At 52.4% G+C, this 24,152-nt stretch overlaps 7 protein-coding genes across 7 annotated transcripts; 2 read left to right on the forward strand and 5 right to left on the reverse strand.

Moving 5' to 3' along the window:
- Nucleotides 1-788: 788 nt before the first annotated feature.
- On the reverse strand, nucleotides 789-2,544 carry COCMIDRAFT_108668 (uncharacterized protein; the record flags this gene model as incomplete). The annotated part of the gene is made up of 4 exons (XM_007694788.1): nucleotides 789-1,773; nucleotides 1,830-2,210; nucleotides 2,263-2,325; nucleotides 2,378-2,544. The coding sequence occupies 4 exons, from the start codon at nucleotides 2,542-2,544 to the stop codon at nucleotides 789-791; spliced, it is 1,596 nt and encodes a 531-aa protein (XP_007692978.1).
- A 2,104-nt stretch (nucleotides 2,545-4,648) lies between these two features.
- COCMIDRAFT_108653 (uncharacterized protein) lies at nucleotides 4,649-8,789 on the reverse strand (the record flags this gene model as incomplete). The annotated part of the gene is made up of 3 exons (XM_007694789.1): nucleotides 4,649-4,759; nucleotides 4,812-6,662; nucleotides 7,395-8,789. The coding sequence occupies 3 exons, from the start codon at nucleotides 8,787-8,789 to the stop codon at nucleotides 4,649-4,651; spliced, it is 3,357 nt and encodes a 1,118-aa protein (XP_007692979.1).
- Nucleotides 8,790-9,094: 305 nt separating this feature from the next.
- COCMIDRAFT_108656 (uncharacterized protein) lies at nucleotides 9,095-12,409 on the forward strand (the record flags this gene model as incomplete). The annotated part of the gene is made up of 7 exons (XM_007694790.1): nucleotides 9,095-9,162; nucleotides 9,233-9,490; nucleotides 9,546-10,078; nucleotides 10,374-10,378; nucleotides 10,821-10,933; nucleotides 10,984-12,172; nucleotides 12,239-12,409. 7 exons carry the CDS (start codon nucleotides 9,095-9,097, stop codon nucleotides 12,407-12,409), a joined length of 2,337 nt encoding a protein of 778 aa, XP_007692980.1.
- Nucleotides 12,410-13,309: 900 nt separating this feature from the next.
- On the reverse strand, nucleotides 13,310-15,586 carry COCMIDRAFT_108678 (uncharacterized protein; the record flags this gene model as incomplete). The annotated part of the gene is made up of 1 exon (XM_007694791.1): nucleotides 13,310-15,586. One exon carries the CDS (start codon nucleotides 15,584-15,586, stop codon nucleotides 13,310-13,312), a length of 2,277 nt encoding a protein of 758 aa, XP_007692981.1.
- Nucleotides 15,587-16,484: 898 nt separating this feature from the next.
- Nucleotides 16,485-17,258, forward strand: COCMIDRAFT_41181 (uncharacterized protein; the record flags this gene model as incomplete). Its single annotated transcript, XM_007694792.1, has 1 exon — nucleotides 16,485-17,258. One exon carries the CDS (start codon nucleotides 16,485-16,487, stop codon nucleotides 17,256-17,258), a length of 774 nt encoding a protein of 257 aa, XP_007692982.1.
- A 982-nt stretch (nucleotides 17,259-18,240) lies between these two features.
- COCMIDRAFT_30578 (uncharacterized protein) lies at nucleotides 18,241-22,355 on the reverse strand (the record flags this gene model as incomplete). Its single annotated transcript, XM_007694793.1, has 2 exons — nucleotides 18,241-21,987; nucleotides 22,035-22,355. 2 exons carry the CDS (start codon nucleotides 22,353-22,355, stop codon nucleotides 18,241-18,243), a joined length of 4,068 nt encoding a protein of 1,355 aa, XP_007692983.1.
- Nucleotides 22,356-23,277: 922 nt separating this feature from the next.
- On the reverse strand, nucleotides 23,278-23,957 carry COCMIDRAFT_108658 (uncharacterized protein; the record flags this gene model as incomplete). The annotated part of the gene is made up of 5 exons (XM_007694794.1): nucleotides 23,278-23,303; nucleotides 23,354-23,419; nucleotides 23,510-23,660; nucleotides 23,840-23,854; nucleotides 23,910-23,957. 5 exons carry the CDS (start codon nucleotides 23,955-23,957, stop codon nucleotides 23,278-23,280), a joined length of 306 nt encoding a protein of 101 aa, XP_007692984.1.
- Between the last annotated feature and the right edge of the window lie 195 nt (nucleotides 23,958-24,152).

Below are 24,152 nucleotides of genomic sequence, written 5' to 3' on the forward strand. Positions count from 1 at the left end.
GGAGGGGGAGGCGGGCGGGCGCCCCGCCCTCTTGGGTACAGTTAGGGCTGGGAGAGAGAGGGATTGGAACAAGGCAATAATCCCTGTGAGTGCGCGTATATTCCTTCGATATGTGAAGGATTTTATTGTTTTCTTTTTTTTCCCTTTTTCTTTCTTCTTTGGTTGGGGAGGTGAGGTGCGTCGGGAAGGATCGCTAGCATCTGGATCTGGTGGGTGGTGGAAGGGGAAGGTTAAACGGGAGAGTTTAAAACAATTAAAATCAAACAGACGGAAATTTTTCTTTCTTTTTACGGCAAGAGGGAAGACGGATTGGGAGAAGCAAAAGTTTGATAGTTAAGGATTGACTAGGTTGGTAAACTGAGGGGGGAGGGGGGGTGGTGCTTCTCTTGAGGTAATGACTGGGGGTTGTTTTTTTTATAGCCAAGGAGATAGAGAAAAGGGGGGAGGTGCGGTTGTCAGAAACCGAGAAGTTATCTCTGAAGAGATAGAGTGGTAGAGAATAATGAAAGTAAAGAAAGTGTGTTCTACATACGTACAACAACCTATGTAGCCCTATGTAAAAAAAAACAGAAATCCTACAACATCTCCCATAAATGCCCCCATTTGCATCCGAGACGGCCGTATCTGGTCGTAGACAAGAAGAAATGAGAGAGTGCCGCATGTGATAAAACAATCGTTCGTGTCGTTTGCGAGAGATACATCCGCGTTTTCTTTCGTTAGTAGTAAAAAGTGGCACAACCCCCATTCCATACACACACACATACACAAAGCAGACTAGCTTCTGCTGTTTAGTTGAGGAGACGCTGAGCCCAAGGTGCAGCCTCGTACCAGGCGCGGATCTTCTTGCCAAAGACGTACATGGGAAGAGCCATGACGGTGACGGCGGCGGCGCAACCGGCCATGGCGCCGAAAACAGTGGCAGGGCCGGCAGCCATGAGCCACTCGATCATAGAGCCCAGACCGAGGGTGACGCCGGCGGCACTGATGAGGTTGACGGACGAAAAGGCTTGGGCAGAGTGCTCCGGGTGGCAGTCGATAACGTAGGAGATGGCGATTTGGATGGCGGAGACACTGCCGACGTTTGTAACGGTCATCCAGACGAGGATCCAGGCCAAGGGAAGTTCGTTCTGGAAGGAGGCACCGAGGCCGATGAGGCCGGCCATTGTGACGGGGGTGGCGACGAGGAGGAGGACGAGACGGAATTCGGGTTCGACCATGCCCCTCTTGGTGCCGTTGTGGCGCGCCATGAGGTCGACGGAGGAGTCAGAGAGCCAGCCGAAGAGGGGACCGGCGAGGAGACCGACGACGAAGAGGGGGAGGTTGGTCATGCCGATTTCGGTAGGGCCGAGGTCGTAGGGGGGCGAGGAGAGGAGGATGGACATGAAGGTGGACATGCCGACGAGAAAGAAGAAGATGGCGGCGTTGAGGAAGCAGCTGTAGATGACGATGGGCGAGGTGATGAGGCCGAAGGGCTTGATGACGCCCTTGAAGAAGGACTTGTTGGACAGGCGGCCGTTGAAGAGTGTGAGTTGCTGGCCGTACGACTTCTTTGCGGGGACGCTTGAGCCCTTGAGATCTTCCTCGTCCCACTCGCTCCTGAGCTTGTCGGGCTGCACAACGATGGTAGTGACGGGCTCGGTCTTGCGGTTGAAGTAGGCGGATTCGAAAACGGTAAAGTAGAAGAGGGGGATCAGGACGGTGTACATGAAACCTGTGATGAGGAAGTTGGAGGACACACCGAATCTGTCTGTGACGACACCGGCAATGATTTGACTGTGAGGTTTGCGTGTCAGTGGGATTCTTGTGCTGGATCAGGGGAGATAACTAACCCAAGTTGTGCTCCAGAGTTCAGCATAAGGTTCCATACAGCGATGGATCGGCCACGCTGGTTGACAAAGAAAATATCGCTAATACTAGCAGTAAGGAGCGTGAAGAGAGGGGCAGAGAAGAGACCTCCTGCCGTTCGTGCAATCACTAGCATGCGGAAGTCGGTCGAGAAGAAGGCAGCAAAGTTTGACAGGGCAAGGAAGACAGCACTCCAGACGTAGAATGGGCGTCTTCCCCAGATGTCTGTTCCGGCGACAGCGATAAAGGCTGCAGCTGATGTCCAAAAGGTAGGTGCAGTGATGAGCCATGTTGAGACATCGCTATCGTTGCTTTGTAGCTTCTCGGTCAGAGGCTCGAGGCCGGGTGTGAGCATAGTGGTTGTTCTGTCAGATATCAGCATATGCTCGCACACGAGTATCAACTTGGGGCGCCTACGCATTGGTGATTGCAGAGCCAAAGGCCAGGACGAAAAGGTGCACACACTTCCATGTGAGAGACCTGCAAAAGTCAGCAGGCGGTTTCAGATAGCACTGTTGAGCGGGTTGCTTACCAGTTGAGGGGGTCATTTGGGTCGTCGCTGGGCTCAGGAGAGCGTGCTACAACCTCCGCTTGATTGATAGAATCGTTATCAGAAATGACCTTCTTGTCAACTACTCCTACGAGTGATGTGCCGCGAGGGAATGCTGCGCGCGAGCTTTCGAGTATGCCCCAACCCATCTTTGCCGAATTCGATTTATCGTTTTTGTGTGTTTTTTTATTCGAAGAACTGCCAGAGCCTCCTCTTTTTTTGTCAGATATAACTCCAGTATATAGCGATCGTTGGTGGTGGAAAAGATTTCAGTAAATAGCAGCAGATAAGAAACCGTCCAGCAGTGTTGCCAAACCAGTTGGCATAAAGAAGTGAATCGAACAAAACTATCCCGAGAGAAAGTAAGAAGAAAAAGACAAAAAGCGAAATGAGATCCGGTCTGGAGAGTGGATGAAGCTGTTCAGGCACGGATTGATATGGATTAAAAAGAGATAGAGAAAGAGTGTATACTTCTTGGCCACAAGGGTTTCATTACCAAGCAGGTTACGCGTCTGACAGACTGGGATTAGCATTGCTCGGTGGTTCATGTTTTTGCGACACGTCGCAGTAGTCTTGCAAAACGTGGAGAAGCGTATGTATGAGGCCTGCTACAGATCCATGGGACTGGTTTTTGTACGTAACTGGTGCGTTCATACTACTACTACTACTACTCACTATGTTGCAGCGTTTCCCATACATACTTTCACACGCAGCGCAACTTGGTACCTACACGCACATACTTTGGCGTGCTGCACAGGATACCCTACGTACAAGCTGCCATGCGGGACGCGCCTCTTCCCTCAGATAGGCGAAACGTTATGATGCGAGATGAAAGTAGTACTATGCTCCTTGGTCACATTGGCATTCTGCACGCTGTAGTGGTGGTCACGAATCGGGATGGCCAAGCGTTTTGAACTGTCGGGGAACACGATCAATGGCAGTCTGGACGTCGCCGCACGAGCCGCCTGCATCTTTTCAATGGAAGCTGATCGACAGCAGCCCATGATGCCTAAAGTTGCTGGAAATGCGGGCGAGGCGCGCACTCACGCCACCGTCGCGGCTAGTAGTGCACCGCCGCAGATCCTCAAACAGGGTCCCATTACTTGATGGCGATACCTGAAACGCTTGATGTGCGACAGGAATAAATCCGCCGATGTTTGCATTAGCCCGGCTCGGCAAGGCTTCAAGCAGTCGTCCAGTGGGCATGCAAAAAGGGCTAAGGGCTGAGGGCGCAACTGCCCATAAGAAGTGCGCAGTATGCCGTTTAGGGATGCCGACCCAAGAAGGTGGTCGGCTCTTTGAATGCGAAGCACGACATGTTGAGGATGATCGGGACCACTAGTTCGCTTTAATCTCTATGGTTTGAAGTTTAAAAAAAGGGTGTCCATTCGAGTCTTGGTATTGGGCACGAATATGTACGAAAAGGGGGTGTATAGTTAGCATGAGTTCGTGGAGATGATATGCAGGTACTTACTGACCCGCGGGATGGAGTCCAAGCAAACATTTTCCTTGAGCTCTAGAAGCATAATCCTTGCCCCGCGTGGAAGTCTCACGCTGCCGGATAACCGGCCAATAAGGCCGTTGCCTTTTCATGCTCAGCCTCAATAGGAAATTATTACTAAGAACCTAGCATGGATAGAACGTAGGACTTGGACAATGTAAAACGCCAATCAGACAGGATCTCTTGAGCGGAATTAGAGCCGTTAGATAACGGAACAACGATGATAAGCGTTTGATAGAGAAGCCTACTGGTTTGCAAAGTCGGCGCTAGGTTCCTGCGCAATTCGCGCCAGCGACCCCCTTGAGATATGCTATAGGGAAGGATGGTGATGTCATGTGGTTTGACTTTACAACATGAGCCAAACGGAGTTTTGAAGCAGATATTGCAGTTCTCTTTCTTCATTCAAAATTAGTAATCCGCTGAGTTCGAGGTAGTGCAGAGTCAATGCAATACCTGTGTACCTCAATGTTGGATGTCATGTCTGGGAGTGGAGAAGAAATTGCAACTGTTCACGGAAAACATGGTCCTAATGGTTTGTCTTGTAACTGAAGAGGCCTGTCAATCAAAATCGACACAGTTGTAGCGAGAAAATGAATTTGACGAATAAAAAATAAAATTCGTGTGACTTGTGTCAGGCACACACATTACAACTCTAGGGCTACTTTTGATCTTACATCAAGTCGTCTCTGCATGCTCTGAATATGACGTCATTAGCGCTAAATGCGAGGAAAAAAGATACTTTTGTAGCAGAATTAATTGGCAGAATTGCGGGCCTTTGCGGCTTCAACGGCGCTGTCCCAGCTCGTCTGCCAGATAAACCAGCCTTCGATTGCTGAGACAATGGCAAGTGCAACGGCAGGACCCTATATTGCATTAGTATTTTTTCCCAATCTGTTCAAATTTGGTGCCACTTACACTCCAAAGACCATATAGTCCCCATTGTAGCGGTCCGAATCCAGTACCAAAACTGATTGGAATGCCGACAACGTAGTATGCGAACAAGCCCACATAGCCACCAATTTCTTGTCGGCCCAGTCCACGCAGTATACCGTTGCAGTTGGTGGCGAGGGAATCGACGACCTGGAAAGTAGCGCAAAGAGGGAGAAGATTGGCTACCATGGCAATCACCTCTTCATCCGGAGTGAACAAACGCGGAATAGCTTCTCGAAGGAGAGAAAGGAACAGGAGGTTGAATACGCCTACCAAAACAGACGCAAAAACAGCCACCTTTGCCGCCGTTTTCGCAGGTACGGCAAGCGTGGCACCGATCAAGTTGGCAATGCGTGTCGAGGCAGCAACACTCATAGGGAACGGAATCTGGAACGTGATGCCGGTAATCGTTCCAAGGACAGATTGCGCGGCAAGTGCAGTAGGACCCAGCCAACTTGAACTCAAAGTTAGAATCTCGAAGGCGAGGAACTCGGCAAGTACCATGACCAAGCCCGGAAGCGCGAGCTTAATCATGGGCATCCAGTTGTTGAAGGCTCGACGGTCGAATCCGCCCCAGCATTGGTAGCCATCGATGAAGCGGACGTATAGGAATAGCAAGAGAGGTAGCATGCTCTCGGTAATGACGACTGCAATCGGCGCGCCGATGAATCCCCAGCCGAGATGCCATACCATGAACCAGTTCAAGAAAGCATTGAGCGGTGCGCAGATGAGGAGAATATACATGGTAGCGTTGAAAATGCCTTGTGCTTGAACATAGCGTTTTCCGCTTTCGAAGGCGACATAGCCAGGTCCTCCAGCAATGAGAATTCTCAAGTACAATCCAGCGAGACGTGCCGTTTCCTTTTCAGGAACAATCAGGGACAGGATCTGGGTACCGAATGCCCATACCATTGAGACCGGAATCGTGATTAATAGTAAAAAGCACAGCATACGTTGCAGCTGTAGACCGACGAGATGTTTACGTCCAGAGCCATAGGCTTGGGCGCAGAGCGTATCGAGTGAAGTCGCCAGACCTTGATATACCGCATATCCGGTGATGGAGGCAGTCATACTAGCCAGACTCACAGCTCCGAGTTCAGTCTTGCCAATGTGTCCAACGGTGAAAATACTGGCTACTGGCAGACTGTACTGTAGTAAGGAGGTCAGGATTAGTGGTGCTGATGTCTTGGTCAAGACTTTTGTTTCGCGCTGCCAGGTTGTGTTAATTTTTCCGGCTGCAACCGCCTCGTCCCATTTTTTCTTGATAGTCTTTGGTGTATCCAGGCCGCCATATGGCTGGTTTGGGTTACCAGCAGAAGCGCCTAGTAGGGCAGTTCGCTCGGACAGGGATTCGATGGCGCTTTCTTCGTCTGGAGTGCTCTTAACCCTGCGTAGGCCAAGGATGGGCATGTCGGACCTCAGGCGATCAAAGGGACCGCTACTCTCAGATCTCGGATGTTTGGGCGGCAGCAAATCATTGTCGCGAAGCAAACTCTTTTCCTCATTTCGTACAAGCTCTCTCTCTTTCTTGGATAGGAGGCTGTGCTTTTTCCACGACGTTGACATATGGCTGCGCTCGGGTACGCTCGAAGAGATGATTGCCGTTGATCGCGAGCCGGGATTTACCCAGGATGGCCGGCGATAAGAGTTGATCATGGAAAATTGTGCCGCGGTGTCTGAGCCTGACGACGAGTCATCATCAGAAGACGATGCATTGTCTTGCTCGAGGTCTCTAGCAATCGCCTCTTCTGCAATGTCTTGCGCTTGAACAAAGCCTTCTACTTGCGATGTGACATCGGTTGCAAAATTGGTGACAGGGTGACCTGTCGGTATGGGCTCGGACATGGTTGGAAAGCCCCCAAATTTTGGAAAGTTTTTTTTCTCAAATCGAGTTTGATCAAGCTTTGGGAACTCTGGGGCAGAAGGGAGGTTTAAGAAGTAAAGGATTGAGAGCGGGGCGTGAGTGAGAGGATGGCAGTTGGCATCGGCTGCGAAAGTGCTGCAAACCCGATGCGGAAGCTCCAAGCGAAGTTGGTGATAATAACAGCGCTAGCCTCCGCCCTTCGTCCTTTGAATTGACAGATGACAAGCACGGCACTGCATGCGCCTTGTGACTCCGAGTTGCCTGAATCCGCCGCTGCATAGCCGCTACTGCGTCTAGGATCCATCTTCTCCACACTAGCACGAACGGTGGGCCGTGCCTATGCCTCTAGAGCATACAGAGCGGTGCAGCACAGTCACATGACACGTATCGAGAAGATTGCATCATGGGAAATGAGTCACTTGAGGAATATGCATGTAGGTTGGTTTACTCGTATTGGTGCAATAAGACTGGTGCCAAGGTATGCAAAGGTATGCAAAGGGCGCTGAGCTGCAGCCAGACATTTGTGTGTATGAATCCAACAGACACTTGCAGCTTACTCTGCATACTCATTAGCATGTGCAGTCACGTGTCAACTGCAACAAAGGACGGACCAAGGTTGTCAAAAAAAAACATGTAACGCTGGTGGTATCATTATCTGCTTGCTCAAATCTAGAATTGCTGCAACTGCAGCCTCACACGACTACTCTTCTGAGTGCCTCGGTTCCTCCGAGCACTCGTCTACCCGTCACCGCGTCCCGCCCCTTCCCACTCTCCCATCTTCCTTCTCGGCTGCCCTCTTCTTTGCCCCAGCCCTCATCGCCTCCCTCTTCGTCGTCCCCGGCTCGGAATCCAGCGCCGCCTTCCATAAAGGCAGTTTGGCGATCATGCTCTCCGTCAACCCAGCGATGTATGCATGTATAGCAGTACACAAAGCCTGTGGGCGATGCTGTTGGGTTGACAATGGGTGTAACACAGATAGGACACAACGCTGACGAGGGCGGTGAGGCTACTGTGAATATGGGAAGGAGGGTGGTTGAGGATATTGGGGGATCGATGCGCTGGGTTTTGTCGGATGATGATGATGATGATGTTGGCTGTGATTTCTCGGAAGCGTCCGTCTGTTTAGATCCCTGTTGTTTGGCCGAGGGTGGTAGCGAAGGTAGTATTGGCGGTGGTAGCTCAATGTTCTCCGCTGCCTTCCGTGACAATTGCCGGGCAAAGTCCGAGGCATGCCACCACTCGAGAAACTTGAGGGCAAAGATGCTCGTAGGGAGCAGGATCTTGAGCGAGCTCAATAGGCGTGGCTGCACACTCCTGGCAAGATTTCTTGGGGAGAAGATGGATCCGCCTTCACCGGGCCGCGCAGGGCCAATGTTTCTTGGGGCCGTAGCCAGCTCAATTGCCTTGTGGTCGGCCTCGCCCAGTCTACGTATCCTTGAGCCAATGAGCCACATAAAGGGCGAGTGGTACTTTGTGCCGTCAAACAGGTATGCCATGTTGAAGACGAGCAGCGAGAAGTAGTAGGCGGCGTTGACACTGGGGTATATATTGCGCAGAAACCACTTGTAGTAGTGCATCAGACGCTCTTTGATGGTCGCGCCGGCTCTAAGTCCTTCTCTTTCGCGGTTGTAGCCGGGGCCGAGCAGGTTGGCATGGGCGGCATGGACATCGTAGCCCTCGTCCAACTTTCTCTTTAGCCAGGGCAGGCCAACGAGCACGGCGAGGTTCTTCCACACATCATCGCGACCCAGCTTGACGGCCTCTCTGACGCTGTCGGATGCGCCGAGCTGGGCGCGGGGGATCTCGCCGCCTCGCACCCTCAGTACACGGGCGCGCTTGAGGCCGTAGAAGTTCTCGGTGAAGGAGCCGCCATAGGTGCGTAGAAAGTGGCGCTCGACGAGGAGCATCAACAGCGCGTAGACCTCATCGAACGAATTGAGGACGGGCAGCAGATATCGTGGGTATCGGGGCGTTGCGACGGCGAGCAGGTAGCGCAGCGACGGGGGGAGCAGCGATGAGAGTTGTTGTTCCGATAGCAGTTCAAACAGCGAGGGCTTGAGGTCGTCTATGCCATGCTGGAGGGCGGGCAGGAACTCCATGGCGCCCGGTCAGAGATGGGCAGACGGGCTGGTTGCGTCTTCATTGATGCCCTGAGATGAGGTTGAGAATGTGCCATGGGCTTGTTGACAGGCACGGAGGCACGCGCGCTGCAGCCGAGGCATGCTCGGAGCTTACTACTGCGTACCTCGCCTGTCTGCCCGACGCGTGTGTGCAGCCTATACGTCACACTCGTACGCGCCCCCATTCACCGACTGTCACGGCTGCGAGTGAGCCACGCAGTTGACAAGACATAGTGACAACAAGACAGCCTCATTTTGTCTAATACACATAATACACTGCAGCCATGGACCCCCATAATGAGCGATGCACCGAGTTGCAGTACCCCGACCTGGTCAACTTCTCCGTTTCCGTGTACGTCCGATATACATTCACATATTCATTCCATGGCAAAATGCACCTGGCTGACCTCCACGCCTCACAGCTTCATCGTCTTTGGTATTCTCGTCTCATACCTCCCCCAGCACTACAAGATCATATCCCGCCGCTCTTCCCGCGGCCTCAGTCCCATGTTCGTTCTGCTCGGCACCGTGTCTGGCACGGCCAGTATCGCCAACATCCTGACCCTGCCTGAGAGCACAAGAGACATGGCCTGCTGCAGAGAAATCGGCACCTTTCCCTGTGCAGCGGCCATGCTGGGAATAGTTCAAATAGCTGTGCAGTGGAGCTGCTTCTTCTTCATGTAGGACATCATCACGAGCGGCAGCATCAATAACAGTACTAACAACCACCTCAAGCATGCTACTATTCCTCATCTTCTTCCCCCGAGACGCCCCATCCATTGCAGAGGAAGAGCAGGATTCCGAAATGCCAACATGGAAAGAAGCCGTCTTGGTCCTGGCCGTGTCTATTGCCTTCTTCGTTGTTGCTCTATTTGGCTCCGTAGTCTTCGTATACGCCCTCCCGTCCCATGTCCGCGGCTGGGCAAACTTTCTCGGTCTCCTCGCTACTGTGCTTGCAGCCATACAATACATACCTCAGATCCTCATGACTTGGAAATTGCAAGAGACAGGCAGCCTCTCCATTCCCATGATGTGCATCCAGACGCCTGGCAGTTTTGTCTTCGCTGCCAGTCTATATGCACGCTTAGGGCCGGCGGGCTGGAGTGCATGGGGCTTGTTCATCTTTACCGGCATTCTGCAAGGCTTCCTACTAGCCATGGGTATTTCTTTCGTTCTGAGGGATCGCAAAGCCCAGCAAGCCCAGATGGTAGGTCATGCTAACGGAAACGGGGTTTCGGAAGGTAGTGAGCGCACCCCTCTGCTAAATGGTGAGAGATAATACTGTCAGTAATCGCCATGTCTTTGTTCTCTGACTTCTTGTCCCATCCATGTGACTGTTCCCATCATGCAGCACTTGCAGAAGCTGCGTCCTCCTAATATCGGCTTTTGACATTTGGGTGCTCGTTACTCTAAGTACTATTAAAGACAAGTCCCGCTAGATTTCAGCCCATATCTTTCCCACCTCTTGCCTTGTGTTTTTTTCCTAGAATCCTTCGTGAAAAGCCTTCTCCAATGTTCTATGCACGTCGTTGAAACCATGGTGAACAGATAGACGGCACACAGCCGTCGTACCCGATTAGAGTGGCGACGATGACGAACGCTCAGCCGAGTTGAGGCTGTTTGGATCCACGGTTGCTATCGCTCCTGGTCAATTCATCGATCCTGGTCCGCCTGTAACCATTAATTTCCCGCAGACACAAGCCAACGTTGTGGCAATGTCCGTCTCTACGCCAAGCTGGCCTAACGTCCTTTTTGGCAGGTATCTCAGAACCAGCCTTGGCCTTTTGGCAAAAAAGGATCAACACTCTTACGACCTTCTTTTCCGGACGCAGTACAGGCTGAGCTCGTGATAAGAGTGGACCGACGACGATGCTGTGCGTGCATTTATCCATGGATCCGGTGTTTACCAAGATTTGGTGGAAATCGCGTATTATATGAAGATGCCTCGCTGTCCGCGAAAACGAAATGCCTTGCGCACCACTTCAAGACTTGATTGATTGAATCGCCGAGATGAAGTTTTCAAGTGCAATCGCCCTTGCGGGCGCGGCGCAAACAATGGCCGCAGTCAGACCTCGCCCTATTGTCTCGTCAGGAGCTATTCAGGACCAGATCACAAGCGAAAAGTATGTTTGGTTTTGTCCTTTTAAAGGAAAATTCATTAACAAAAACACAGGTTGATGGGCAATCTGAAGGCATTCGACGCGATTGCAAAGGCCAATGGTGGAAACCGTGCGTTTGGTCTTCCTGGCTATGCAGCCTCGGTCGACTACATACTTGAAAAGACACAAAATACACATTTCAAGACATGGACCCAGGATTTCCCTGCTCTGTTCAACCGAGTCGATTCCATCGATTTCACGGTGAGCAACACCTCGTACCGTGTTGTAGGATTGACGTATTCTCCCTCTACCCCACCGGAAGGTCTGACGCTTCCGCTCGCGCTGGGTGCTACCGGAGCTGCGGGCTGCACAAAAGAGGGATATAGCAATCTGGACGTAAAAGGAAAGATTGCTCTCGTGCAGCGCGGCTCATGCCCAGACGGTACCACATTCGCCGGACGCATGAAGGCAGCTGCAGCCGCAGGTGCATCAGCCGTCGTTATCTACGCCAGTGATCGGTCCAATGTCACTGGCGGAACCCTCTCCAACCCCAACCCACTCGAGTACGTCTCGACTGGGTACATCAACCTCGCTGACGCCGAGCCCATTGTTGCCCGGCTTACCGCCGGCGAGACTGTCGAGGCCCACTTTCAGCAAACCCAGGTTATCGAGGAACGCATTACACAGAATGTCTTCACCGAGACCAAGGACGGTGATCCCGAAAATGTCATCATGCTCGGCGCGCATCTCGACAGTGTCCAGGCCGGTGCAGGTATCAACGACGACGGCTCCGGCAGCACCCTGATTCTCGAAATCGCCCGCGCCCTTCGCAGATTCAACGTCAAGAACAAAGTCCGCTTTGCCTGGTGGGGCGCCGAAGAGAACGGCCTCCTAGGCTCCAAATACTACACCCAGAACCTCAATGCCACCGAGGCCAACAACATCCTCACATACCTCAACTTCGACATGGTCTCCCGTGGCTACTTCGGCGTCTTCGACGGCGACGGCAGCACCTACAACCTCACCGGCGCCCCCGGCTCCGACGCAATCGAAAAGCTCTTTGTCGAGCACTTCACCAGCAAAGGCGTAAATGTAACCGCGGCCCGCTTCACTGGCGGCAGCGACTACCAATCCTTCATGAACATCGGCAAGCCCGTCGGCGGCCTGCACACCGGCACAGGCGTCGAGCAGGACCCTTGCTACCACCAGGCTTGCGACACAATCGACAACCCTAATCCTGAAACTCTAACTATCAACGCAAAGGTATGTTCCATTTCCACTTCCAAACCTTGATTTATATTAGGAGATAGTTGGCTGACAAACATATAGGCCGCCGCACACGTCCTTTCCATCCTCGCCACCCGCGGCGAAACAATCATCCCCAAGAGCCCCATCAACACCACCATGATCACCGCCCGTGGTATCATCGGCGTAGAATCCAGGTGGACTGTCCCCGAAGAAGGCGAAAAGCACCTCGCCACATGCGGCTACGAAATCTAATCCAACACCCTGATTTCTTTTTCTTCGCTGATCAGCGTGTCAGTAATGTGTATGAAATGTCTTGTACGTTAATGATATATAAAAAGTAGATACGGATATCCTTGAGAGATATATGTCCATTGAGTCTTCGCGACTCTTGAAACAAATCGCTTATTTTTTTTAGGCTTGCTCTGTAATGGTGCAAAAATGAACATGTAGTCGTCCTTGCATACGTCGATGACCTATCGCAACGAACCCCAACCCACATTGCATGTCTGCAGTCAGGTACCGATCCAGTAGCACTGCGATTGCGCCAATGTACCCCCACCAACCAGCGTGACTGTTCCCTGCTAGCCCCGCACCCATCATACATGATAACTAGCAGCTGCGTCCACCTCATGTTCACTCTTTTTGTAAATCACATGATATATTAGTTAACGACCTATTCATCCATCAAAACATCATCGGTTGTATAGTGTAGTGGTTATCACTCCAGATTTTGACTTGCTAGTCAAAAAACTTCTGGTAACCCCGGTTCGAACCCGGGTACGACCTCTCGAACCATCTCTTTTTTCTTTTTGTTGCCCGCAAACTTTTTGGTCGAAAGCGGGTGGAGCTCGTTTTTTTGGTAATTGAATCTTGAGTTTTGAATTATGATGGTGTCTGGTTGTGACAAGTCACACTGACCATAAGCGATGTGCAAGGGCGATTAACGAGAAATCAATCGATACTCTGTGAGAGCCTATGTCGCATTGATCATATATACTGGCTAACAGAGAAATGATATGCTTTCCTAGTCTGGTGCGATTGTTTATCAAAGAGAAAAGCTATCTAGTCGCATCGAGTAATACTTTTTTTTACCGTCAAACTCAGAACAACGGCATGCCTCTCTATTTCCCAAAGCAAACCCCAACCCTGCAACTACAGCAAATCCTCGACCACAGCCTCTCCCTCGCCATCCTCGCCGCCCCAATCAAGCTTCATCAGCAACCGGTCAATCCCTCCTACCCTCAACGGCTCATACGCCCCTTCGCCCAACGTGACTGAACTCGCCGTGCCAGGCGCTGAAGCCCCGATTCTCTCACTATCTATTTCTCGCAACCGGTCCACCAGCGCCTTGAGGTCGCTATCTAGTCTTCGTCTCGCACGATCCATTTCGATACTAACGTCTTTTTCTTCCTTTTGGTAGTTCTGGGCATAGTCTTCTACACCTTCATCTTCTTCCAGGTCGAGATTCTGCTGGATTTTAGTGAGGCGCGTGATGAACGCTACTAGCTCGTCTACGTGAGTGCATAGTGTGCGGAGTGTTTTGGTGAAGGATTGATCGGTCAGGAGGAGGGAGTAGGCGATTGAGGAGAGGAAGCGGCGGTGGGCTGAGGCTAAGGCCTCGGGATCGTGCTGTTGCTGGGTGTTGGCATCGATTGTGGATCTGCGGAATCTAGAGGAGGTAGGGCGGCTGGGTGGTGCTGTGGGTGGGTCTGAAGGGGTTTGTGGGCCGGCGACCCAGGTGATGAAGTGGCGGAAGGTTTGCTGGACTACGGTCCCGTGAAAGTAGGCTTCGCTTTCTGCTAAGAAGAAAATTGCAGCTGCGCATGTGGCCCAGATTTTTCGCATGTCTTGCGATCTTTTTGTAGTACGTTGACGGCGTCTTTTGAGTATTGCTCTTCCGTGCGCAGAGTTGCTGTATTGATGTCCTGGGGGACATGGGTAGTCTCTCCGTATGGAACTGTGCCTCCATAGTTCAGCCAAGTGTAGATGAGCCCGCCTGACTGCAAGTAAACAAGAATTGATCGATGAGTAGACGTCAAGGTCTGCCTTTGTTAGGAATAGATCAAGGGGTGACCGAATGTCCATCGTGAGAGATGTTGGCACAGACAGCAGCAACTCATCAAAGGACAGATTCGGAAGTTGTGGAAGCGTGGAGTCGGCGTCTTTGGCACGTCCCGGTGTTCCAGGGCGGTGACTGGAAGACCCGTTTACACTTAGATGTAGTAGCTGTGTTGCAACATCCAGGATGTCATCCGTATTTTCATCCTCGCTAGAGAGTGTCGAAAGAATGGAGAAGGAGCGCATAAGGATATGGTTGATCTCCGCTTCTTTGAGCAATACACCCTTCACTGACTGGCTAGACTTTCCTGACAATGAATTGCGGTGTCGCGACGACATCTTATCATCCGCCTCAGCGATCAGGGTCAAGGCAAATTCACCCCGCCCAATGAGAAAAAACTGATGCAGAACGGTCAAGGTCTCGACAATCTTCTCGCGTGGCAGCAAATGCTGCAGAAGGTTTCGTGACAGCGACAATCGAATATTCGCTACAGCTTCGGAAAGCTTCGCTACTGATATTGGCGCGGTGACTTCAGAGAGTTGCTGAACGTGCTTGGGTAGCAGATCAAGCTCTGAAAGCGAATTGGTGGCGTCCAGTGCCTTTGTCACCGATGGTAGTGACCGGATCTGGTTGAGCGACTTTCCAACGAACAAGATTGAAAGAGCAGTCTGTCTTGTTACAAACTTGGGCAGCAACTTGCTCTGCAAGATGAAAATCTGCTCCTCAGCATCTTCGTCATCTTGCTGAATGAAGAAATCAATGCGACACGAAGGCAGGCGACCGTACAGCAACCACGTCGATAGTTGCCGTAGCCACGATGTTTCTGCAACCTTGCTTAGGCCATGTGCGGCCTCCTCAATGTCAGGAAACCCAGTCTGAGCCTCCGCCCGCAGCTTATCAATGATTCCAGCACCTGAAGCGGATTGGCTAAGCATTTTCTCGATTTTGTAAGAAGCTTCCGCAGGAATCATATAGTTGGTGATGTCCCAGAGCCACTCCATGATCCTGACCCATTCCGAAAATTCGCTGACGACCCCGGCAAGTGGCACAATGTTGTACGCACCGACAGTCGAAGCATCTTGTTTAAGGATGCGGCTTTCAACATCAAGTATTTTCTGTTGAAACTGTTCGAGGTGATGTGATGTGATTGACGTGGCGACTGCTCGACAGATGATGGAAGGATGAGAAGCGGCAATCCAAGCAGCATGGTCGCGCAGTTTTCGGTGTAGCCTGGAAAGATGGCCGATTGAAGACAACAGTTCTTTCTCCGATGGAGAGAGCAGACGATCAGCAGTCGAGGTCACGTGGTCAGGGGCATCGAAGAGCGGGGATGGGTGTCCGGAGAGCGAGAGGAGGAGCTCGTGTAGCATGGTCGCGGCAACGGCAAGTCGCTTGTCCTCGGGCGAGATCGCGTCTTTCGCGAAGCAAGACGCTGGCAAAAGACTATAAGCAAGCTCAAGAGTTCGAACCGACACATCTAACGCGTCGCGCTGCGCGCACGTCTTGATACGGATAGATTGGGTATGGTGGGATGGAGGTCAACAATCCCCGCGCTAGCGACAGACGCTCAGGCACCACAGTTCACGATACTGTGCAGGGGGCAATCACAACGCAGTGACACTTCATAAAGTTTGACAATATGATTTTCTTGAAACGGCTATGGTGGAAATGCATCTGGAATACGTACACGACATCCGCGATATAGCATCATCTGATCAAACCCGCCTCGTCATACCTCGGACTCGGTCACCCTGCTGTGGAATAAAGCATATTACTCAAACAAATTAACAGGGATACGCTCTGGTGAACTTCGTCTTATAACCTGCGCGGGTTGTGATTTCTCAGAACACAACAACAAGGCAGATACTCGAGCACCTTTGAGAGTTGGACATTGGATATGGCTGTTCGCTTCCTTGAAGAGATTCGAGCAAGCTTCATCGTTCTCTTTGTCTGGAGTCCTTCTACCGAGTATGAAGGTAGGTTTGAGAAACTCGAAATAAGAATGGTCACATTCAACGAAAGAGTTGAAAGGATCGCGTGACTATCAGAGAAATTGGCTTGCGTCAGTATCAAAGCCGATGTGGTCATCACATTGCACTGATGAGACGTGACACCCGTCTGGTACGAGTAATTTCCGCGTGACATTTAACTCTCCCGTGTGAACGACCGTATCTCTGGAATAGTCGCATTTCAGTCTGTTCTTTCTTATATACTTTAAAATAAACTACATCCCTTCTCTCCTTTATGCAACTCACCGGCTCCATCAGCATGAATGCCCTCGATTTCCTAGTGGAATTTGTTCACCTCGAAGGCACCTCAGACCATCTACTTCCGCAGCACAACCAAAATACCAGCGCTTCCAAGCATCCGATATGCAAAACAGGAGTAGAGATGATGACTTCAGCGCATGCCATCGCTTATGAGCAGTATCATTTTGCGCAGCAAGCATCCGAACAAGAAGCTGCATTCACTATCCCTACAAACCCACTGTCTACGCAACACATGTTTCCAGTATCAGCAAGTCATTTGCCTGATACCAGCGTTGCCAACTTTGAACATCACGACATACCGCATCCTTCAATAGAGCACGACGACCACGCGTCACAGACATTCACTGGACATCCACTGAAAGAGGAGAGGGACGAATCTTCTCACAAAGCAATATCCTTCATATCGCAATCATACTGCCAGCAATCAAATGGCCATGCACCATGGAATACAGGCTACGAAGCCAGCAACACTCAACCCCCTGTCCTGAACACACGGTACGACCCTCATACACCATACATGTCCCAACCCTTCCAACAACACGAAACACATTACATATCCTCCTCCGAGAACGCCTCACCCGTCCAAATCCATTGCACCAACAGCATCTGCAGATGCTGGACCCAAGAACCACAAACTTATCACCCGGTAGAAAATACATGGCCACCCTGGAACACAACAACCCACACCCCACATGGTCTCGAAGTCCCACCCACATACACCGAATGGGCACCTGGAAAATCTACTAGAAGGCCCAATTTCAGCACTGCCTAGGACCCGACCCTTACCCATGCATGATCCCCCCTTTCCACACTCGCCAAGCTAATTTTCTAGCTTACCCATTCCGCCTCGTCTTCCAGCGCCGCCGGCCCCGCCACCATACAAGTTCAACCTCGGGGAGTCCAAATGTAGAGCATTACGAAAATTCGCTTTGACGCTTGGAAGAGGTGTAGAGTGATGTGCGTCCATGTTCTTTTCTGTAGGCTGAGAGAGGGCTCTTTTAGGGATGGTGGCCAAAACAAAAGGGCCTAGATTCGGGGCTGACAGGAGGTTGTTTTGGGGGGACAAAGATTCGTTAACAATGTAAAAGTGTGGCTGGGTTAGAGATTGAAGTGTCTAGTATGTTGTAGGGATATGAAGTAGATTTCATCGGTGTTAGTGTACTATGCTTACGAATTGTGCTCTGCGCAGAACTCAGTCCAATGGTACTACCACATTACCATCACTTCACATCCTCAAGCATACATCACATAGTCAGCACACGTTATGTTGGAGACAGTACATAAAGTTTCCAGAATATTATTAGCAGTACATGAATGCTCTAGTTCTCGTCCCATTTCCGCATCCATGAGGTCACATCCCTTCGTATCGTTCAATACCCATACTCGCGTCCAGACGCCCGGTATGGCAAGAGGAGAAGAACGAAAGTCCAAGGAAAATCCCCTCATTGCAGACCTGGAAACTGAAATATCGCATGTAAAGCACGAGTGAATGCTTAGCAATTGAAAAAAAGGAGAAAAGAAAAATTGGGAACACACTGTCTCCCGAAAAAGCGACCTTGTGCTCCACTCGAAACGTTGTGGTACAAGATGCCGCAGAGTTTACTGTTTTTGAAGAAAAATGAGGTGTGGATGGTATTCTTGTTATGATGAGTACATCACAACAGTCATGTATCTGCATGGCGGGGCTCAAATTTTGATGCCATCAAGCGAAAGTGTCAACACAGTCTGGCAATGTTACCGTGAACAAAACACTCTTAGGCCGCTGCAAGTTTGGCCCATGTCGTGGGTTGGTGAGTTGACGGTGTACGGGTGTTGCTGTTGCTAGACCACGATTTCGCCCCCGACGGATGAGTAGTACTGTTGCTCGGATATGAGCGATCAGCCTGACTTTGCTGCGACGCCTTGCGTGGGCGATCCTTGGCCGCGTTGGAAAAGGCTGCATTCGGGCTGCCAGCAGGCTTGGGCTTGGCCTGTCGGTTGAGCTTGGGGCCGTAGTGCTTCCTCTGAACAGACTTTGTCACGGGCTCTCGCATATTGGCAATTCGTATGACTACGTCAAACTTACCCTTGTATTGGGCAGTCTTCTCAATGTCAAAAGCTTCAAGTCGACGAATCGTGAACGGGTTCTCGAACTTCTTAAACTTGGGATGCTGTTCATCTTTGGGAGCAGCCTTTGGCGGCTGGTCCGCCGCAAGATGAGAGACCTTGGACAGTTTCACCGTGGGTAACGAGCCAAACTCGCGATCTTCAAAGAGGGCCTCGGCGCCTTTGCGAGTGATCACCTCGCTACCGCGATCGTTTGAGAAGGGGTTCCTCTGTGGAGCAGTGGGGAGAGATACAGTGGCAGGTCCTGTGCTCCCGCGAACATCAAGTGAAGCCTTTGACAATGCAGCTGGGGCAACAGCGCCTTGCTGCGGAACGGCTGGAGGTAACGATGCATTGGCGGGGTTAGACGCTGGACGCGTGGACCCGGGCTTGTCGAGAAGCTTGTTAAACCTAGCCTGCCATTCCGGATTCATTGCGAGGGGTCGGGCACCCAGAGCCTGTCCACGCGATGGCATGGTTACCTGGGCAGTAGGGGATGGTGCAGTGCCCGACGCCGATGGAGGCAGACGTACAACAGGGGAAGGCTTCGGCAATCTAACCAGCGGATGGCCCGCATCGCTGCTGAAGGCGGGGTGCGTTTCTGTCTCCGGTGGAGGTGGAGGAGAGTCGGCCTTGTTTGAAGCATGCGCGGCTGAAGATGACATTGCCTCTAGCGATGACTCGGTGGGTCGAGGGAAGAATCGGGATGCACGAGAGCCAGTGGCTTGCTGAAGGGTACCTTGACCAAGGACTTGTTGCGGCGATTGGCCTTCGTTGACAGGTTTGGGAGCATCGTCCTTCTTCAGGCTGTCGACAAGAGCAATGTCAGGAACAACCTTGTCGTGCAGAGTAACCTGTGCTTGGCCCCGCTGGTCCTTGTAGGTCTCTCGCAGCTCGGGGCGGAAACCCTCACCCTGGCGTTCTCGCTCCTGCCTGCTTCTGGCCAAAGCCTCTTGGTCATCCTTGAGGATCATCTCACTGAAAGTGTCCCAGCCGCTGCCAGTGATGGGCTTGACAACCCTGCCCGACCGTGAAGGTGGAGGGGGCTGTGCATGCGGAGTTCGCTGCTGGAACATTGGTTGCGAGGCAGGCATTTGTCGAGTTGACTGTGGTGTAAGACTCTGGGGAGCGATAGCTGTCCCAATTGGAGCTGTTGCAGGTGCTTGAACAGGAAGTGGCGGCTGGGCTCCAGGACGAGATTGGCCTCGATAACCAGAGTCGAAGGTACCGTTGCCCAGAGCTCGGTCTTTTGCTTGCGGTGGACCCCAAACTTGCGAGGTCCAAGGTCGAGGTTGAGGTGCTGTCGCAGGCACCCAGGCAGCTGGTGGACCCTGAGGCCTAGACCCAGAAGGGACAGCCCCGTCTGTTTGGTGAGCGGCGTCAGAATGAACGCCCAGCCTCGACTTTTCACCGTCACGAGCAAGCGAGTCAAACGGCTGCGCAGACTGCTGCTCCAATGAGGACGCGGGTGCAGAAGGCACCTGCTGGCCTGGCCGGGCATGCTCTGTTTGAGGCGACTTCTTGACTGGGTGTGGCTGATGCACCTTCATCATGCCATATTGAGTAACCTCGCCGTCCGCAGTCGGGATAGGTGGTTTTGGCGGCGATTGCACAGAAGCTGCCGCCGCCGTCTTCTCCTTTTGTACCGGCTTCTCAGGCCGAGAGGGTGACTGCTCCTTGGCCTTGGGCTTGCATTCAGGCGGCCCCATAGCAGCAAGCTTCTTCGCAATGCGCTCTTTCCTCTCTGCCTCGGCTCGCTTCTCTGCCTCCTGATCTTGTTGCTTCTTAAGACGAGCGCGCTCAATCTTCTCAGCCATGAGACGTTTCTGTACCTCAACAGGGTTCTCCACAGGCGGTGCCTGTACTGGCGCCGGTGCATCTTGCATGGCAGGTGAAGTGACGGAGCCATACGGTGAAGCAGGGTGTGCGTGTGCAACGTTTGGAGACCTCATCTGCTGGAAAGGCGAATTGCGGGAGGCCACAGACTCAGCATGGTCGTAACCGTTGATAGAATGCGATTCGCGACGTTCCATGTGCATAGGACCGGTGGGCATGTCTGGTGCTCGTGGATCTATCGACATGCGTCTAGGCATACCCCCACTAACGTTTGAAGAGTTCCTTCGCCTACCCCATGCAGGGCCATCCGCACTTGCTCTCGATGTCTGGAACGCAGCTGACGGTTCTGCTGGCCCGTCCTGAGCGGGTCTCTGCAGTAACGAAGGCTGCTGTCGGAAGTTACTGTCGCGTCCACCACTTCTCCGTGCATCATTGTGAACAGGTTCGTATCGACCACTTTGCGAGTTGAAAAGCTCTCTTCCATCTCGGGCATCACGTCCACCATTGTCATTTCGCCATGAGCGATTGAAGTCGTCGGGGGCAATTTCCTTGGTAGGCTGCGGGGGCATGCTGTCGTAACCATGGGATTCTCGCTGCGAGTAACGCGGAGGGGGTTGGTGTGCGGGGGGAGGATTGATCTGCGCAGGAGATACTTTCTCAATCGGAGGCAACGGCGCCCATGGTGATTTCTTTTCGGTCGCCGATGGTTTGGCTACCAGTGTCGGCTTCTCTGGTTGACCTTTGAGGACGAGACTCGATTTTCCGGTAGGTTGTGCATGTGCTCCAGGTTTCAAAATAGTCTTGTTGCCTCCAGTAACGCTAGGCTTGGGCGGATTCGCAGTGGGGGCAGGAGATGTTGAAGGTTTCGGTGTCTCGGCGGGTACTTCGGGCTTGAGTATCGTCTTTGGCTCCTCAACGGGCACTACTGGGGTTTCTGGCTGCACTGCAACTGAAGATTTTGTCCCGTCCATCCACTGCACAGTTTCCGGAGCCCAGTCATCTTCGTCGTCGTCGATATCCGCCCACTTGGCTTCTTTGCCTGCCTCGTCTGCCTGCAAGCGTGTCGCAAGGTGAATTCCGTACTGCTGCTTCAGCTCTTCGTCGGTGAATTGCTTCGGTGGAGGTGGAGGTACTGGCTGGTTCTTATTCCAGACTTTGCTCGCATCTGGGCCTGCGCCCGCGCCGTTGGCCTGTCCGAGCGTACGTGGGGTGTTGCTAGTACCTGATTTCGCGACGAGGCGGGGTTTTGCCGAAAGCACGTTGGAAGTCTTGAGGGATGCAGTAGGAGTCGCTTTGTCGCCCGGTCGCGCAGCGGGAGTTGATGTAACCGTTTTCGCCAGAAAGCTCTTTGTCACAGATACCGACTTAAAGGGCTGCTTCTTCGCTGCTGAGCTGGTCCGCACATGACTTCCATCCCGCTTCGATTGATCAACGCTACCAGGACGGCTAATGTCTGTATCCGAACCACCGCTTGCGTCAGCCACAGCCAGTGAGTCGGACACCGAGAGTTCGCTGGATCCCACCGCAAGGTGGGGCTGTCTAGTCTCATGCTGTGACGCGCCTGACTGCTTGTTGTCGGCCTGCCACTGTCAATGCCACCTCCATACCCCTAATTGTCACTACTTACAGCTGCCGCTTGTCCTTCGCTCTTCTGCGACACGTGTACACTACCAGCCGAGGCTGTATCTATGCCGTTCGCAGTGGGTTTGGTGGAGGGGGCTTCGGACGGAGTGGGTTTTGTGGTCGCTGTGCCCGAGGGCGGGTCGCCATTAACGGCGGGGTCGTTGGTAGTTGATGCAGATTCGTCGATGGGCGCCGAACGTCCCACCGACTGTGCTTCCTTTACCACATCGTTGGCAACCTGCTCTGCCATAACAGTTTCCGGAACTGCGGTGGCGCAAGACCCATTGTCAGAACTATGCTTGTACTCGGGTTTGGAAGAGGACATTGTGTGAGCGGCGTCGCCTGGTGCGAGTCGACTCTAGCTGGTTGCCCGCGATCGCTCATATGCGACCTGTGAGCTAAGAAAAGTTGAAAGTAGTCACCTAGTGTCAGATGTTTAGAGTCGCCACAGGTGTCAAGTGGGCGCTTCCGCAGAGTCGATGTCTGCAAGTTGGTTGCTTTGGAGGGCGGGTGGTGCGGAGGGTTTCAAGGGTTTCGAGGCGGAGCTGGCGGGCAGAGCGGGCTGGCGGGCGGGCTGGCGGGCAGTCGCGAACACGTGCAAAGTCGCGCTGTTTGTACCGGACGGCGAAGAGTCGTGGCCAGATGGGAGAGATTGGGTACAAGGAGCCCTTTGGCGGCGGGGCGGATTGCGGGTGTAGATCGGTGTATAGGAGGTTGAGGCGAAGTGTAGCCACGATGGTGAGAGGCGCTAGTCTTGGCACGGGCTGGGGCCTTCTTTGTATGAAGTCCCAGAGTATGACGAGGGCTTATGCACATCGCATCCATAGTACACATAGTGCCACCTTTAATCATTCACGCATGTGATATTCACAGGGAAGTTAGAGCGAGCAATGCAAAGGCGCAGATAGCCGGAAAGACAGGATCACACGGACATGGCGCAACTACCACGTGAGAGACCATCATTGCTCCAACCGATATGACTGTGCGATCAGACACGTCGCAAATTTCTGATGATATATGTCATCTAGACGTTTGTATGCAAACAGAAGCATCTGGCCATCGCAGTTAGAGGGCATTGTCCGAGGCGGCGCAGCCTGTTGCATGTTGAAACATGGGCTGAGCAAAAACACAATCAAGTGCACAAAAAGAAAGACTGTCTTAGCAGAGTGCTTGATTCCATCTACACTTTACTTATACAAGTACTGTCTATCCGGTCATGGTCATCCAGCGCATCTCAAACGAGCCGCTTAGTGCTCGTTGTTCTTGTGGTGGCCTGGGAGCTGTGAGTCACGTCGCCTCATTTATGCAGCTAGTCAAACTTACGGAGATGGAAGTAGTAGTTCTGGGCGTAGCCGAGCGCAATCAGGAAGCCAATGACGTGGACGAGTGCTGTGCTCGGTCAGTTTCGTGTTTAATATGCCATAATTTGTGCTGTGATTTGCAGCTGCTCTCGTCCCAAGCGACCACAGATGTACTTACGCCTTCCTGATGGGTTCTTGCCCATGTACTTCTTTGCGTAACGTCCGAGAAGACCCTTGGCCTCAGGCTCGGGGGCTGGGCCACGGGGCAGCTTCTCGTAGAAGTTGACGACCTTTTGCATGCGGACGGCGTTGGGGGAAGAGCCGATGGCCTAGTGGGTGTATCAGCTTTGGTGATGTTTGGGATGGGTTGAGCTATGGGCGTGTAATGCGATTCGCTTGAGCAACCAGGATTGTGGGCGAGGTTCGTGGTGGTTTGAAGCATATGCGATCACGGTCGCAGGTGTTTGCAATATCGCGGGTGCATTTCTTGAAGAATTGGAGCTCTTACATTGGGAGAGGCAATCTGTAGAGCATTGTCAGCACGATGCGCAAGAGGAGGGGCGGGTAGAAAGCCGGACCTTGGGGGGAATGAGGGTCGAGAGACCGCGCTTGGTAATGAAGCTCATCTTGACGGCTGCGACTCAATTAACATCAATTGCCCTCTCTCGGCGTATCGGTCTGTGTTCGGGCGGCGTACCAGGGCGGGCAAGACGATGGAGTGGAGATGGAGGTCGTGCGGTCGGTGGTGAGGTTCGAGAAGAAAGCTGCAGGACGGATTATGCCGGCGCTTTTCGCCAAGGAGCCACCCCAGCTTCACCTCA

The sequence above is a fragment of the Bipolaris oryzae genome (assembly GCF_000523455.1).
Source record: "Bipolaris oryzae ATCC 44560 unplaced genomic scaffold scaffold_242, whole genome shotgun sequence".
Classification (NCBI taxonomy): Eukaryota; Fungi; Ascomycota; class Dothideomycetes; order Pleosporales; family Pleosporaceae; genus Bipolaris; species Bipolaris oryzae.